General features: G+C 38.5%; 2 protein-coding genes across 2 annotated transcripts; one reads left to right on the top strand and one right to left on the bottom strand.

Annotated features, from left to right (window-relative positions):
• Positions 1 to 1,083: 1,083 nt before the first annotated feature.
• il17a/f3 (interleukin 17a/f3) lies at positions 1,084 to 4,650 on the top strand. The gene is made up of 3 exons (XM_063001246.1): positions 1,084 to 1,098; positions 1,601 to 1,821; positions 4,413 to 4,650. The coding sequence occupies exons 1-3, from the start codon at positions 1,084 to 1,086 to the stop codon at positions 4,648 to 4,650; spliced, it is 474 nt and encodes a 157-aa protein (XP_062857316.1).
• A 3,971-nt stretch (positions 4,651 to 8,621) lies between these two features.
• On the bottom strand, positions 8,622 to 17,486 carry stmn4 (stathmin-like 4). The gene is made up of 6 exons (XM_063001245.1): positions 17,394 to 17,486; positions 13,139 to 13,192; positions 12,853 to 12,948; positions 10,963 to 11,168; positions 10,663 to 10,854; positions 8,622 to 9,742 (listed from the first exon to the last, which is right to left on the bottom strand). Exons 2-6 carry the CDS (start codon positions 13,149 to 13,151, stop codon positions 9,683 to 9,685), a joined length of 567 nt encoding a protein of 188 aa, XP_062857315.1. The 5' UTR covers positions 13,152 to 13,192; positions 17,394 to 17,486; the 3' UTR covers positions 8,622 to 9,682.
• Between the last annotated feature and the right edge of the window lie 1,253 nt (positions 17,487 to 18,739).

The following is an 18,739-nucleotide window of genomic DNA, read 5'->3' as shown; positions in this document are numbered from 1 at the left end:
AATCAACCATATTTTAATACATTTTTTTTAACACATTGATTACTTACAGTTGACAGTATACTGTCTAAGCAATTAAGGGTTAAGGGCCTCACTCAAGGGCCCAACAGTGGCAACCTGGCAGTGGTGGGGCTTGAACCAGCAACTTCTGATTACTGGACAAGTACCTTAACCACTAGGCTACAGTGGCACCTTACAAATTACAAAGACAAATGAATATTTTATTTCTTACAAATTACTGCTGCAAAATCTATAGGCACTGGTCTATAAACAGGCATGACAGAAGGTGGCATGGTCATCTTTCACCATATTTATACTTAGTGGGTGAGTGCATGTGTAAATACAGGTACATCAAGATAACACTACGGGCCTAAATGCTTGTCCTCATAGTGAGAGGCTCTTTTATGTAACAAAATGCATTTTCTTAAGGTAAGGCTTACTGCAAATCAGTACTGCAAACATTATAATGAGTAAAATAATGGTTTAAATGATATGCTATGGTATTTAGATGCACCAAACTAGAACCGAGAATAAAAAAACTATATAGGATTTTGGACTGATGTGTTAGATAACACTTTCCACCACCTTCATTAAAACTCCAACTGAGGGAGAATTATGTTTCTCTCCTATTAAAAAAGTTCCAAGTTGCATGAAAGCTTTTCTGGTGGGTGATAGTGTCCCAACACATTACATTATTCATGTATCTACAATGAAGTTAGTCTGGATTGTCATATAACAGGCCATGACTTTATTAGTGCACAGTGAAAAAAGACATTGACACAGATAAATTAGAGTACAGGAAAAGCTTCACTGTGGGTAACTATTCCAAATCTTTCTGTATTAGGTAAATGATTTAAATGATTCATTAGGTTCAAGACTCCACACTAAACTGGACTATGCAAAATGGCAATATATAGAACACTACGCTTATCTACATGCAGCGTAACTGTGTCAAGGGAAGGAAATACACCACAGTCAACAGAGGCCACGCTGTATAAATGCAGGTGGGGATTTCTCTTCTGCTCATCTGCCAGTTATTCTTTGAGAAAGAATCAGCATACTGACAGTACACAAGTGTTTCTGAAGATGCAGATCTCAATGGTTAGTAATCATACATTTAATTCTTTAGTTCTTTAACTTATGATACATTTTTAATATTATTCTTTGTTAAGATTCATTAACCAGTAAGCTAACACTTGTATGGTGAAACAGAATGACTTGTTTGATAGTGTATGTAAATTGCTGTCTATATTTAATACTCAGGAAAGACATATTTAGACAATACCTCACTCAATTGTCAAAGTATTGCATTAGCACATCCATTTTTTATAATGTAAGAAAGACATTTTTCAGGATATACACTAAACCTCTTAACTCCTAGTTAAATTAATTTTTTTTGTAAAAAAATACATCTGGATAAGTTGCATATAGACAACTAATGTACAGTGTTAAAACTTTTTAGCTATTGTAAATATTTTAGAATTAATAATAATAATAATAATAATAATAATAATAATAATAGTATGTACTAAAGGTACATTTAATAAAATGTATTAATATTATGAATATATTATGAACATACTGTTCTATTCTGTCCTCACAGCTTCTCAAGGCCATACTCTTGCTGATGATGGTTACATTATTAATTGAAGCAAACTGTGTTTCCACAAGAAAGAAGGGAAAGAAGGAAAAGAAAACCAGAAATCCGACTAAGAGCCTTTCCCAACGGAAGAATAAGAAAATGCAGCTTTATGTTGATCCTGCAATGATAAACCAGTTGAACGTATCCCAAAACAAGCACTCCTTGTCACCGTGGACTTATGAGTGAGTATGTTAATAACCCCTTAAAGGTCTGTTCAACCATTTGGTTGAGCTTACTTTGAGTCTAAATACTTGGGTAAAAATAAGCTGTATTTAAATAGTCTTGTTTGGGCCGTATCTACTCCCTGGCTGACGTGTTAAGCTACAAAATATTGGTAAAGGGTTTAAGAGAACAGCCTTTCTAACCTTTATGTCAACTTGAAGCTAGCAGCTGAAAATCATCCATTAATGTTGCATCATTTTTGTGATCAGCTCAACTGTTTGGTAGAGGCTCATTAAAAATACTGTGTGTACTAGTAAATATATTGTTTGTTGTTGGTATAGTACCAAGAAACTAAGAAATGCAAAGAAATAATTTAAACATTACGCTATATGGCCAAAGGTATGTGGACACCTTATCATGTAACTGTTGGATAAAGCCAATAGTTATGGCCCATGCCAATATTATGGGCATTAATATGTAGCCTTTGTAGCTATAACAGCCTCCACTCTTTTAAGAAGGTTTACCTTATGTGCAGATACCCTACCTTCTGTTTGTGACCTTTTATGCCCATTTAGTCAAAAAGCATTTGTCAGGTCAGGCAATAATATTGGAGGAAATTGCCTTTATTAAATTATTGCCACAAAGTGATATGATTATATGATTTATTTGAGATAATTTACATTATACATATTAGTAGTGGGTTAATAATTAGAAAGTTGTTTAGATACTTTTGGCAATAAAGTGTATTATGAATAGCTTTATTAAATGTGCACAACAAGCATTTAGAAAATGTTTATTATCTTGTGCCATTAACCTTGTTTTAAACCAATTTAAACTGTTTTTAAATGCCTCTTGAAGGATTTCGGAGATAACAAGTATATCTTCAGTGTAATGGTAAGCCGTAGCCTAATGGTTAGGGTACTGGACTAGTAATCAAAAGGTTGCTGGTTCAAGCCTCACCAATGCCAGGTTGCTGCTGTTGGGCCCTTGAGCAAGGCCCTTAACCCTCAGATTGTATACTGTAACTGTACTGTAAGTCGCTTTGGATAAAGGCGTCTGCTGAAAATGTAAAATGGTAATATTTTAAATTATTTTAAACACTTATTCATAATATTTTGTTGATGTATTGATTTTTGGTTGATTCCATCTAATGAATAATGCAGTACTTGAGTATTTTTTTTTTATGTACTTGTCTAATATTACCCATATAGTCATTTGAATAAAGATCTTAAGTATAGTAATATTTTCAGTTACATGAAAATATTGCTTTTTCTAAAGAAACATCTTTAGAATGCCTCTTGAACTGTTTTTACTACCTGAAATAGGTAATGCATTACTGGCATTTACCTTTCGATAATAATTACTCAAAAATTGTGATCAGATTTTTATTCTAGTCATATTAATACACAAACACAATCCTTCAAAATGAACCATACTTTAATAAGTTTTTTTTTAACACATTGATTAGTTATTTACTGTCCAGGCTGGAAAAATGAACAACACCTTATCGCAACGGTAACAAGTGTTTCTAGAACATATTTAGATTTCTTGCATAAACTGCCCCGTATAACTCAGGCCACATCATAAGAACTGAATTTAGGTCACAGTGTTTTTACAGTAACTATCTTGTTGCATCTCTCAACTAATATTAAATGACACACCACAAAACAACTCGATTGTGGAACGTCTAGGTGGCCTTTTGCTTTTACAGCTGTTACAGCTGTTTACAGCTATATGCATCCTTACAATTATTTAAATATTTTCTTATATTTCTGAAAGTCTTTGTAGGTTAAGGTACTTCTTGTATATCTAGGTGACATTATGTTTATGTACAGTGTGTTATTATTAGGGCCCTACCTAATTCATGGACATGAAAATCGCATCACGGACCTTGAATTACAAAATTTAAGGTTTGTGTTTATTGATTTAACATTTTTTCATTCGTGTAGTGTATTAAATATGAGGCGGCATATGCAATATGAGGCGGTTCTAGCAATCATACAGCAATTAAGTTAGTGTAAGAGACTTTTCTGTGGTGTAGTGTGCTGCCGATGTTTGATGTATGTGTTTACGCATTGAGCGCCTTTTGTACCTTTGGGGATTACATAAAGTGTGCTTCTCTACACATGTGATCATCTCTCTGTGCTCAAAAGAACAAGCCAGTAAAGTATTATGCTCCCAATAGTTTGTCTATGTACAGATTTCTTTCTTCATGAACTCAGCAAGCTGTAAAGACGCTCAGTTACATTAGCAATCAGTTGTGGACGCGGGGGGTGGGGGGGATTGGGTATTGTAGCTTCCATTGATTCTATCATTTCATTAATGAGTGTTATTTAATGACTACTGTGAAATGTGGCACTTTTCTTTAAAAGTCAGCTATTGTACAGTGCCCCTGGAGCAGAGAGGGTTAAGGGCCTTGCTCAAGGGCCCAACAGCTGCATGGCAGAGCGGGGATTCGAACTCTCAACCTTTCAGTTGATAGCTCAAAGCCCTATCCATTAGGCTACCACTATCCCTAGGCCCTAAATTTAGTAGGCCCTAGTCATAACCACACTATTACATTTAGCTGTATATGGCTGTTAACATACATTGTATCCTTTACTAATTCCAGCACCACGTTTGAGAATTCCCGCATCCCGAACTACATCTCTGAAGCAAAGTGTGTAAGGACAGGCTGCTTGACCAATGGTGGACATGAAGACACTGGACTGCAGTCAAAACCAATCTTTTACCAAATCCTGGTGCTTAGGAGAGTAAGTGGCCGAAAGAAGTACTCATTCAAGGTGGAGAAAAAGACCGTCAGTGTGGGGTGCACATGTGTCAGACCCAACGTCATTACTCAGATCTAGTGAATTAATATTTACTAGTACAACCCCAAATCAGAAAAAGTTGGGACAGTATGGATAATGCAAATAAAATAAAAATGCAGTGTTCCTTACATTTACTTTGACTTTTATTTGATTGCAGACAGTTTGAACCTGAGATATATGTTTTGTCTGCTCAACTTCATTTCATTTGTTAATATACCTTCATTACTGCATTTCAGGCCGGCAACACATTCCAAAAAAAGTTGGGACGGGGGCACTTTAGGGCTAGTAATAGGTTGAAAAAACTAAGAAGTGTTGACTTCTCTGGGCTCTGAGGCATTGACCCATCACACAGTGGAAACATGTATTGTGGTCAGATGAATCAACATTCCAGGTCTTTTTTGAAAAAAAAAAAGGACGCCGTGTGCTCCGGACCAAAGACGAAAAGGACCATCCAGACTGTTATTAGCAAAAAGTCCAAAAGCCAGGGTCTGTCATGGTATGGGGCTGTGTCAGTGCCCTTGGCAAAGGTCATTTACACTTCTGTGATGGCAGCATTAATGCAGAAAAATACATTGAGATCTTAGAGCAACATGTGCTGCCTTCAAGACGTCATCTTTTCCAGGGACGTCCATGCATTTTTCAACATGACAATGCAAAACCACATGCTGCACACATTACAAAGGCATGGCTGCGGAAGAAGAGAGTAAGGGTACTGGACTGGCCTGCCTGCAGTCCTGACCTGTCCCCAATAGAGAATGTGTGGAGAATTTTGAAACACAAATAAGTCAACGACAAACCGTACTGTTGCACATCTTAGACGTGTTTGCAGGAAGAATGGGACAAAATTAAACCTAAAACACTAAACCCTTTGGTATCCTCTGTGCCAAAACGTCTTTTAAGTGTGGTGAAAAGGAATGGCAACATTACAAAGTGGTAAATGCTTTACTGTCCCAACTTTTTTTGGAATGTGTTGCAGGCCTGAAATGCAGGAATGGATGTTTATTAATAAATGAAATGAAGTTGAGCAGATAAAACATGAAATATCTCAGGTTCATCCTGTCTGCAATCAAATAAAAGTCAAAATAAATGTAAGAAACTTTGTGTTTTTATTTTATTTGCATTTTTCATGCTGTCCCAACTTTTTCTGATTTGGGGTTGTAGAGCTTCAATATGTTCTGCATTCTGTTTTTATTTTTGCTATATTTATTGCTTTCTTGATTAGTGAATTGTATTTATAGAAGATTTGTCATTTATATAAAGGTCATTATATCCAAGACTATTATTTTCCTATTATGTAATGAAATACAGTAAATACAGTACAAGTAACACATTGTTGTACAATACCCTATCTGTGTGTTTTTATGTTTTTATTATTTGACTGAGGCTGCAACAGCTTAAGCAATGTATTGACTTTGTAAATAAATGACATGGTTTTATAATAAATTGTATATAAATGTATCATTTATCGTTTATCATTTTATTGATTAAAATACTATAATAACCATTGTGCAAAAGTTGCGTTTTTTTTCTATTTTAAACATTTTTCTTTTCTCTAAAAGACCAAGTACTAACAAGACTGTGTAATTTCACAATCATAAACTGCTCCTGTATTTAGGAATCACTTCAGCAGGTCATTCTGGTCCACATACCAGGCTTGGCACAGTTTTATGCCAGATGCATCCCTCCTATATTTATCCAGGCTTGGGATCGACGAGTGCACCTCCTAAGGGATAGGCTGGGCTGGCCATCCCTGCTTCGGACTCTAGCCAACCATGACTGTGCAGATACCTGATCGCTAGCACCACTGAATTTCGAACCCCTAATTCTCTTATCTCAGTTCTGTACCCCTGCACCACCCAAGCAATTATAAACCAATTACATCCAATAGTCAACTTATTATTAGAGGCTTAGAAAGTTAAATGTTATTTGTGCTCTTGCACATACAATCATGGCTGTAGAAGATTTAGAATTTTTTTGTGTAAACAGTATCACACATGTTTTGCAGATTCTTAAATTACATCTCACTATCTGTACGAATTTACAATAGTAAATCATTGTACTATTTTTCTGTCCTTGGTGGTGAGTCCTTTGTTTAATTGAAAAGGTCCGGGCGCTCAGGTGGCGTAGTGGTAAAACACGCTAGCACACCAGAGCTGATATTTCGAACGCATCGTTTCGAATCTCAGCTCTGCTATCCGGCAGGCTGGCACCTACATGAACAATGATTGGCAGTTGTTCATACAGGGTGGGAGCCGGATGGGGATTCATCATAACGACCTCTGCTGGCTGGTCGATGGTGCCTGCACATAGTCGTGGGATAATACGTTGATCAGGGTGTGTCTCTCAGTACACAAGGCTGATCTGCATATGAACTCGCCTCGTGCAGGTAAAAAGATGCTGTCGAATACTGCACATGTGTCCGAGGGGGCGTGTGTCTGTCTCAACATCAGTAGAGAAGAAACGTAATACAATAAAATAGGGTAATTGGATACACTAAAGTCAGGAAAAGAAGGGAATAATAAAATAATAATTATAAAAAATAATAATTTAAATGGTTTAGTCCAGTCCAATTTATATGTACACAATTTGTAATGAAAGTGGCATTATGTATATTTTTGACCCTGCATATTTTGTCATATTTTAGAATACCTATAATAGACTTAAGCATTTATTTCTCACACCAAAAAGTATGTGTTCTAATCATTGAAATCCGAATACTGCCATGATCTGCCTTACAAGTGTACATACTATTTTGAGCCAAACTGGTGGATGTTGTTATTTTTTTGAATGGCAGGATGACATGGGTATTTATGTCCTGTTTGGATAATGAACAATAGGGAAACAGGGAAATATATTTATAGTTATCGCAAGGTGGCTCGGTGGGTAGCACTGTCAACTCACAGCAAGAAGGTCCTGGGATTGATTCCCAGGTGGAGCGGTCTGGGCCCTTTCTGTATGAAATCTGCATGTTCTCCCCATGTTTGCGTGGGTTACCTCTGGGAGCTCCGGTTTCCTCCCACAGTCCATAGACACGCAGTCAGGTTAATTGGAGATACTAAAATTGCCCTTAGATGTGTGTGTGTGTGTTATGGTGTGAATGTGTTTATGTGTGTTTGCCCTGTGATGGACTGGCACTCTGTCCAGGGTGTTTTTGTGGGCCTTGTGCACATTGAGAGCTGGGATAGGCTCCAGCACCCCCGCGAACCTGATTAGAATAAATGGCTTAGAAAGTGAGCGAGTTTTTCATGTTTTTTTTTCCTGACATAAAAAATATGTTTTATGCGCACAGGGATATTCCGCTAGCACACCAGTGCCGAGATTCTGAACTCCTCGGTTTGAAACTCAGCGTTGTCACCGGTCGGCTGTGCGCCATCTAGCGGGCATAAGTGGCAAATGCCTGCAGGGAGGTCTTCAAATGCCGTGTAAGGACCCTGATTGGCGGATAGCGGTGCATGTGCAGAGTGCATGGCTGGAAAAGGGTTCAGTTAAGGGCTGCGCGCGGGTCGGAGGATGTGTGGCAGCAATATACCCTCCTCAACTGCAAAAAATTGGGGATCCCCAGCAGCGGAAGACAAATTGACTACTCTTAAAAAACTGGGAGAAAATGGGAGATAATGGGAAAAACGCATATGATCCACTCATACCAGCACAACACACACTAACACACCACCACCATGTCAGTGTCACTGCAGTGCTGAGAATGATCCACCACCTAAATAATACCTGCTCTGTGGTGGTCCTGACCGTTGAAGAACAGGGTGAAATCAGGCTAAAACAATATGTAGAGAAACAGATGGACTACAGTCAGTAATTGTAGAACTACAAAGTGCTTCTATATGGTAAGTGGAGCTGATAAAATGGATTGAATACTACATTATGATTTAAATTGTGATTAAAAAGTGTATAATGTTTTTATACTATATGGTTTCACTGCATGAGTGAATAGAGTGAATTCCTCATGAAATGTTTTATAATATAAGATCAACAATAAGCAACAGACCACAAATGAGTTGTTTAGTAAAGAGAAGCATTTACTGACCACCATGCCAAGTCATATTCAGGATAATCTTTAGAGCAACCACAAAACAGCAAATGGCATCCAAGTATGTCTCCTAAACAATTCACATCAGTCTTCATCACAACACATTGACAACCTAGCGTTCTCTTTATTATCACTGTTATTAGTCGGTTGCATGAACACAGATATTACGAAGGAAACGGTAACATGCCAAAACAAAGTGCACCGTACCCATCTAATGGCAGGGCAGCCTCTGTAACTGCTACTTTGTTTCAAAACGTTTGGCCTATCCTAATTTTTCACGTTGTCCCTGCTCTACAGTGTTGACATGCAGTGATCTGCTCTCAGTACGTCATTATAGATGTAAATTAAGCATGATATAAAAATGTCCTGCAGCTGTATGTGCTTTTAAACTGTGCTTAAAGTGTTGGTTCAGACTAAATTCATTATAACTCACATGGACGTTTAATTTAATCATTAAATTGTATAAAAATGCGTTTTTAGATGACGAAAACAATTAGAAGAATTAGGCTTATGTTCTCCTATACTGAATGATCTGTGAATAAACATGCACAGCTTTTATTGTAATTTTTAGAAAAAAGCATTTTTATGGGATGCAGTGTCAGGTTGTCTTGGATTAATTCATCTATACTACAGGTTTGCTAATGTGCTAAATAAGTGCTAATGTAAGTATCTTGCTATCTATATATCTATCTACTGGTATTTCTTTCATTCTACTTATATCATTAGCCCAGTATAAACAAAGCAACTTTCTTAGGGGTCCCTGCAGTCCTACCCCCTAGATGTTGACTCTAGAACTTTGGTGCACCTTGCATTGCCATCAAAGAAAACCACAATTTTTTTGGCAAATTTTTTGACATCATTAGTTTTGACATAATTAAAACCACGGCGTTATCAAATTTCCAATTGCGACATCAATCACCTCCATTGTTTAAATGAGATTTTTTACATTTATTTTTTACACTTAAATTATTATTACTTTTTTATGTTATTTAATTCTAACCAAAACAGTCCACTCTTCCACACACCACTCTATCGGCACGCCTCCTCCTTCAGCTCTTTATTCTTCCTCACTTCCTCTGCATGCTTGTCCTAAAAGCATAAAAACAGTTTTTATTTATATATTTATTACACATTACACTAGTGTAATGTAATCCATCCTTTCATCCATCTAACCATACATCCATTCATCCATCCATCTATCTAACAATCCATCAATCCATCCATCCATCTAACCATCCATTCATCCATCTTACCATCCATCCATCTATCTAACCATTCATCCATCCATCTTACCATCCATCCATCTATCTATCCATCCATCCATCTATCTAACCATCCATCCATCCATCTATCTAACCATCCATCTATCTATCCATCCCTCCATCTAACCATCCATTTATTCATCCATACATCCATCTATCTAAGCTTCCATCCATCCATCCATACATCCATCCATCCATCTACATCCATCCATCTACATCCATCCATCCATCCATCCATCTATCTAAGCATCCATCCATCCATCTACTCATCCATCCATCTAACCATCCATCTATCTATCTATCTAACCATTCATCCATCCGTCCATCCAGCCATCTATTCTTTCTGCTATACATCTATTAATCTATCTGTACATCTAATCATCTATTTAATCAGTCAGCCACACTATCCATCAATTAATTCAACTATGCATCCATCCAATCATCAATCTACACACCTATCCATTTATCCAATCAGCCAGCAATGTATTCATCCATCCATCCATCTAACCATCCATCCATCCATCTAACCATCCATCCATCTAACCATCCATCCATCTATCTAAGCATCCATCCATCCATCTAAACATCCATTCATCTATCTAAGTATGCATCCATCCATCCATCCATCCATCCATCCATCCATCCATCCATCTATTCATCCATTCATTCATCCATCCATCTTTTTTTATATTTATAAACAACCATGTATCCATTGGTATTATTATAATTGTGTTTTTCGAGTGATACCTTTTCTTGAAGCCTCTCCAGCATGGCAGCCAGCAGGGCCTCACGATTTTCTTTGTTGATTTCCATCTTTTGTTCCAGCTTTTCTTTAGCATTCTTGATGAAGTTGTTGTTTTCCTCAAATGCCTTCTGGATGACCTCCCTCTCGTGCTCTCTCTTCTCAGCCAGGTGTTTTAGCAGCTCTGCTTCCTGGAACTGCATGAAGGTTGTATATGTTAGTATCTCATTGTTTTACAAACAGTACTGTTTGTGTGTGGGTGTGTGAGAAACAGAGCCAGATAAAGAGTATGCATTTCTTTTAACCTTTCGTCTCTCCTCAGCAGCCTCCAGCTTCTTCTGGATCTCCTCCAGGGAGGGGTCCTTGCGTTGTGGCATGAAGGTGTTTAGCTCAGGCACGCCGTCGAATGAAGGGGGCTTTAGGATCACCTCAAATGCCTGGCCTGATGCTTGCTTATTTAACTCGATCACCTCCACGTCCTTGATCTCACACCAGTTGAGGTCTACTGCATCTGTTAGAGAAATGATACTAGTTTTAATATTATTGGCCACATTTATCCAGAAAGACAATTTTTATTTTTCTTTACTTCAGTGTGGATTTAGATTATGTGGCTTTTTTTATTTAAAAGCATTTAATACCATGTATTATATTTATTTTTGCAATTGCTTCTTAGTAACTAAATGATGTGAACACACTTCTTTGTATGTATATAATCTATATGCTTTTTTTGTATATTATTTTTTATTAATTGGTCAAAAAAATATAAATGCTGTGTAACTTGTCTCAGATGCCAAAGGATTTCAGAACGAAGCAATGTTGAAGTTTGACAGTAAGCCACGCTGGAATCATGTCCTTCTCCATTGCCATTTTTGACCAGCAGAGGAGACACAGAGGCAGAGATGATTGATGTGTCATTTTCTCTTAACTGGCAAATCACCTTTACCTTATTGTTAATTTGCTTCAGGTGGAAGTTTTTCTATATATCACGGTTTCTCTTTCACTGATTTGCCAGCTCCTCTGTTTGGAAAATCCTGCTTTCTCTGAAACACCTGGGACCTCCTGGTCCGACTTCCTGGTGGCTTGTGATGCCAGCAGACTTCATCTGTTTTTAAGAAACTCAACTGGCATTGTGGTACTTTGAGAATATCACTTTTGGAACTGTGCTGGATGTGTTCCTGGAAAGGTTCTCATGTAGTGGAACCATGCTGGGCACAGGCTGCACCAGTTGACAGTAGTTCAATTGACAGGTGCAACTGGCCCGGTTACATGCAGCAATTTTAAACTTTGATTAATTGTTTGATGGTGTAATTAAGTAATTAATTACATATGGCGACTTCTCTGTATCATATAAATAGAGCTATAGTTGATCCGTTTAAAGACATTCAAGTGAGGTGAATTGGAGTTTGTGAATTTGTGAACTGATGAGTCTTGTGTAATGAATAACTACCTGTTCTGTTATGAATGTAACCAAAGAGTGTAAAACATGATGTTAAAATCCTAATTAACAAATATTTGTAGTATAAGATGCCAGTTTGGGTTTACTTTCCTTCTTTCATTTTATGTACTTGTGAATGAAGGCATGCCATACAGTCATAAAGTTTGTTTGTTTGTTTATTAGGATTGTAACATCATGTTTTACACTTTTGGTTACATTCATGACAGGAATGGTAGTTACACAAGGTTCATCAGTTCACAAGGTTATATTAAACACAGTCATGAACAATTTTATGTCTCCAATTCACCTCACTTGCATGTCTTTGGACTGTGGGAGGAAACTGGAACACCTGGAGGAAACCCACGCGGACATGGGGAGAACATGCAAACTCCACACAGATAGGACCCAGACCGCCCCACCTGGGGGTCGAACTCACAGTCATAAAGTTAAATAAAATTATACTCCCATTATATAAATATAAAAACCCACAATAAACAATGTTTAACAAAGGACATTTTCTTTACAGACTATAATACAAGCATTAAAACGTTCTGCTTGTAAAGAAATGAGCATAGTGATCATTATCATGTACAGTATATACTGTAGAGTAATGGATGGATGAACAAGGGAAGTTAGCTTGTTCCATGTGGGCCATAAACTAACAATAACTAGGTGCCTGAAGTATCCATATCAGCATGCATGAATATATATTCCATTTTAGCTACAAGGTCACAGAAAACAGCATTGACACTCAGTTTACCTTCAGCCTTGTACGTTTGCTTGTCAGCTACATTTGCATTGATGCAGGAACAGAAGAGGGACACTAGAGGGAGCTCCTTCAGTTTCTCTCGATATGCTGAGGAAAGAGGCATTTGATGAGTGTACACGGTTTTTTTTCCAGAAACTTTATCATATGCTTGTTACACATACATTATGTTCAAATGTAGTTCTAGCTAGCTGCTAAATAAGGGTTGCTGCAAACCAGGGCCCTACATATTTTCATGAAGATTATCATGAAGTAAAATCTATTTGTAAACTGAGCCTACCTGCCAGGGTCATTGTGTCAGTTTTTCCTCAGTCAGCAAAGAGCATGTAATCTACTAAAAGAGAGAAAGAGAAAAAGAAAATCATATTATGAATTTACTCTACGTCCTCTGGCTCTCAGGTGGCACAGCAGTCTATTACACTGTTTTTGAATTTAGACACCAAAAAGATTAACAGAACCATATTTCATGGAATTTGCTTAACATCAGGCTTGCATTCATTGTGGCAACATGAATTCTATACATTTTATTAATTAATTCATCAATTCATCTTGTTGTTGCATCCTGATGGTCAGGATTGCAGCTAAGCTTAAATAGGTCACAGAACCACTGAGCACACAAAGAAAATTGCAATCCATCCAATCATCAATCTACACACCTATCCATTTATCCAATCAGCCAGCAATTTATTCATTCTTCCATCCATCCATCCATCTAGCTAACCATCCATCCATCCATCCATCTCTTATCTATCTATTTATATCCATCTATCCATCCATTTTTTTAAATATTTATATATACACCCATGTGTTCATTGGTATTATATAACTGTGTTTTTCGAGTAATCTACTAAAAGGGCAAACAAAGAAAATTTAACCTGGACAAGATACAAGTTCACTCCAGGATACTGCACAACCACACATCCATTCTCACTTACTTACTTGCATCTAGGGACAATTTAGAGTGAATTTTGGGAAGCAGGAGGAAACCAGAGTACTCTGGAGCTCAATATCAAATTCTGGAGCCTCATACTTAGAGCCAACAACAGTTCCTGCTGATCAGACTTGTTCTCTGTGTAATTAAGAATAAATAAGCAGAAGAGGCACAGCTGGTGGAGAAAGTGCTGCACTGCAACATGGATCCTAGGATTGATTCCTACTTCTCGTCACTGTCTAGGAGGAGTTTTGTATGTTTACACTGTATCTGTGTGAGTTTTCCTCAGGTATGTGTACTTTCCCATCACCAAATTAATGCAGAATGTGGATTGACTAATTGAATTCTCTCTACCCCTTTAGCTTGAGTAAGAAAGTGAGTTTGTGAGTGTTACCCTTAGATGAATTGCAGCCACTATATTTCTTTCTTGCACCCATTGCACCACTGTGCTACTGACCAGGATGCAACTATTCATTCATTCATTCATTCAGTGAATCACAGTGGATCACAGTAGGCCTGATTCACTGATTCATTGGGTAAAAGGAAGGAAACACGCCAGTCCGTCACAGGGCACACACACACACGTACTTAGGATGATTTTAGTTGCCTCAGTTGGCCTGAATGCATGCATGTCTTAGGACTTGTCGGAGAAAACCCACACAGGGAGAACATGCAACCTTCACACAGAAAGGACCATGGCCAGGGAATCAAAGCCAGGCTCTTCTTGCTGTGCCGCTCCTATGAAGCAACTGATAAAAAAAGCGTCTTTGTGTTATCCATTATAGTGTGCTAAGCCTGCCTCCTCTTTCGACTGCCTTGTGCCAAGGCTGATCATTGCTAAGAAGCCGCACCCACTGGTGAAATGTTTTATCTGAGTTGCCAGATGAATGTGAGAGTGTGAAACAGTGCAATTGAAATTCTATTTCTAATTTCATTTTTATGTTTTACCCCAGCTTTATTTTGGTCAAGGTCACCGCAGGTCCAGTTTCCCACAAATCACTATGTGCAATGCAGTAACACACCCTGGACAGAACATAGACAATCATATCTGTTCTTAGATGCCTGACCGGCCTATAGTATTGTTAAAAATGGATTCAAACCCTGGATTCCAGCGGTAGTGGTCTAGCACAATTTACTGCTGCACCACCCCAATGCCCTGGTGGAAATGTGGTCTGTGTTATCTTTGTGTACTACGTTTTCCTGAGGAACACTTGTTGAATAATCATATGGCGCTCTACAGTGCCACTAGAGGTCAAAACACCATTTCCACTCACTCACTCACTCACTCACTCACTCACTCACTCACTCACTCACTTTCTTAACAGCTTATCCAATTGGGGTTGCAGGGGGTTGCTGGAGCCTATCCCAGCTTTTCAATTGGCGCAAGGCACACAGTAACACCATGGACGGGGTGCCAGTCCATCACAGGGCACACACACACACACACACACATTTACCTATAGGGCAATTCAGTGTTTCCAATGAACCTGACTGCATGTTTTTGGGCTGTGGGAGGAAACCAGAGCTCCCAGAGTAAACCCACTCAGACACGGGGAGAACATGCAAACTCCGCACAGAAAGGACCCAGACCGCCCCGTCTGGGGATCAAACCCAGGACCTTCTTGCTGTGAGGCGACAGTGCCCACCGAGCCACTGTGCTGCCCAACAGGATTTCTGTAAATATGACATTTATTTTTGGACTTTTGTGCAACGTGTAATTTGACAGTTTTACAGGCAGATGGTTGGTATGGTGGAATTGAGCAATAAAGCAAGAGAAGGTAGGTGTATGGTTGTGGTAGCTCAATGGTTAAGGTTGCCAGATCAATTCCCACTACCACTAAGTTGCTACTGTTGAACTACTGACTATGGCACTTAACCCTCAATTGCTTGCTTGGTATTTAGTCATTACTTTAAATAAAAAAGTCTGATAAATGCTGTAGGTGTAACTTTAAATGTATGTCCTACACCCAAATTCACATAGCTGCATGAGATGAATAAATAAAAAAGCAAGTCACATGACCACAAACTGAAAAGTTTGATCATGAGCATATATTTGGCTACAAATCAAGCATGGGGGGTTTATCATTTAAGGCAGCACGGTGTGATTTTTAATTAAAATATATGGCCAAAAACAAAGGTTATAGGCAGTAAATGGGATACAAGGCTGAACACACCCAGTTCATTGCAGGGCATCACACACATGTGCACACCTAAACTACTCAAACCACCTACTGACATGTTTTAAAGAGTGGGTGAAAGTACCAAGATTACCAAGAGGAAACCCCCAGCAGACACATAAAGAAGTACACAACAGAATCTGAGCAGCTGATGTTGTGCAGCACCAGATTTGCTGCAGATTCATGCTGCAACTCTTTCATGCTACCATATCCAAAATATGCAGGGAACCAGTTCAGTGAAGTGAACCACAAACTTACTCATTTACTCGATTTTGTGATGGCAATCCACCTTCTGCCTTTCCTTAAATGAGGAAAAGTGCTCCATTAAGCACTTTCTCTTAAAAAAAAGAAAAAAATAGCTAAGTGACACAGCCAAAAGACCAAATCGGGCAGAAAAATGCTAATAGCAAAGCACTATTATCCATTAAACAGATGTTGCCTATTTGGGAATGACTGGCTGCATTGTGATGGAATGGCATAAATTTAGATTTAGGGAGGTGACTGCTACAATGTCTACAGTGTCCTACTGACAGCAGGCCTAAAAATATGCAGATACACACACACACACACACACACACACACACAGAGAGAGAGAGAGAGAGAGAGAGAGAGAGAGAGAGAGAGAGAGAGTTCATATAAGGACGTCATCTGAGTTACAATAATTTTGACTGCCTTTCACTTCACCGGGCCCTGTATGGCATACAGACCACATCCATATCTCATACACCTGCTTTGGCGCATTGTTTTAGACCGACATAGCGAGTAACCATGTCCTGCTATGTCCACACGTACACTAACCTTGTCCACCCTCCCACACACACAGCACTCTGATCAATACCTGCTTCCTGCAGACACGGCCGTTTATTTACAATATGTCAGTGGAACGTCAAGGAAAGCCACAGCCGCGCTTGGAGGTTAACGACATCAGAACAGTTCAGCATCAAAAAGCATACATAGGTATTATAAATTAAAACGTTTAGTGCATTGTTCTTTTCTTAAACGCTATTAGACAACTTGATGCTTGAACCGAGTGGCATACATGCAAGGTGCCAGCTTGTACGTAGTTTTTTTTACTCACAGACCTTGAGAAATGGCAGTAAATTAGGAAATTTGTGAACATTGTTTACATTCGTACATATTGTCCAAGCATAGATATATTAGAAAACATTCACACACTCATAATGCTCCAATATTCACTTTACATAGACACAACACTTCCCCACATACATTAATCACTGACTAACACAAATGTTGCATTACAAAATGCAGTTCTTCTAACGTTGTCCAACGCAGCACAATCAGTCTAAGAATACAAGTGTTTAATATATTAATATAAACCAATCAGTTTAATTAAAATTGATCAAAATCAGCAAATCTAATAACTCTGTTTAGTTAGGCTTGCTTGTTTTCATAGGGTGCACACTTACCCCCTCTCCTTGGTAATGTGTGCAGTCGTTATCCCCCTCTCTCCTGCTTTTGCCCAGTGTCTGCCACTCCTCAGATACAAGAGCTCGGCAGCATCAGCAGCAATACCACTCCTAATGCATGACATCACCTATCAGAGCAGCCATTGGTCGAGAAAGCGCACAGAGAACCAGCATCTCTGCTTCAGCGGATAGAGAGGAGAGGCGGGGGACACTGGAAAGAGGAAAATACATGTATTTGTACGTATAGTGAAGAAACAAGGAGAGGGAGGGAGGTAAAACGGGTGAAGGGTAGACGGATGGGTGGAAAAGAAAGAAGACGTTACTTCTTTGTGATGTGCTGCAGGGGGTCGTGCTGAACACGAGTGGGCGGTTTTTAACATTTGAATTATTTCATAGAAATGTTCTATAGAAGTAAAAACTACTTGTGATTATTTTCAGGCGCTTCCTTCATTCTGCACATATCTGATACACATACAGGAGCTGGATAAGAAGGAGTAAAATCAGCAGAGTATGTGAAATGCTACTAAACAACAGCCATGATTCATTAATCGGTTTCAACTTGTATTAATAAAAAAAAAACAGTAGAGCCCCAAATCAGAAAAAGTTGGGACAGTATGGAAAATGCAAATAAAATAAAAACACAGTGTTCCTTGCTTTTACTTTGACTTTTATTTGATTGCAGACAGTTTGAACCCGAGATATTTCATGTTTTATCTGCTTAACTTCATTTCACTTGTTAATATACCTCCATTCCTGCATTTCAGGCCTGCAACACATTCCAAAAAAAGTTGGGATGGGAGCAATTTAGGGCTAGTAATGAGGTGAAAAAACTAAATAATGATGTGATTCCAAACAGGTGATTGTAATCATGGTTTGGTACAAAAGCAGCATCCAGGAAAGGCTGAGTCTTTGATGAAAAAAGATGATCAGAGGATCTCCAGTTTGTCAACAAATGTGTGAAAAAATGATTGAAATGTTTAAAAACAATGTACCTCAAAGAAAGATTGGAAGGGATTTGCATATTTCTCCCTCTACAGTGCATAATATCATTAAACCATTCAAGAAACCGGGAGGAATTTCTTGCGTAAAGGCCAAGAGTGCAAGCTTAAGCTGAACACCCGTGATGTTCGATACCTCAGACGGCACTGCATCAAGAACCGCCACTCAACAATAGCTGATATAACCACATGGGTGAGGGATTACTTTGGCAAACCTTTGTCAAGCACTACAATACAGAGTTACATGCACAAATGCAGCTTAAAACTTATGGTAACCATGTCCAGAAGCGGCGTCGACTTCTCTGGGTTCGGAGGCATCTACAATGGACCATCACACAGGGGAAACGT

Source organism: Trichomycterus rosablanca, chromosome 9 (genome assembly GCF_030014385.1).
Source record: "Trichomycterus rosablanca isolate fTriRos1 chromosome 9, fTriRos1.hap1, whole genome shotgun sequence".
Taxonomy (NCBI): domain Eukaryota; kingdom Metazoa; phylum Chordata; class Actinopteri; order Siluriformes; family Trichomycteridae; genus Trichomycterus; species Trichomycterus rosablanca.
The sequence above is the reverse complement of the archived record's forward strand: the minus strand, read 5'-3'. Positions and strand labels throughout refer to the sequence as shown.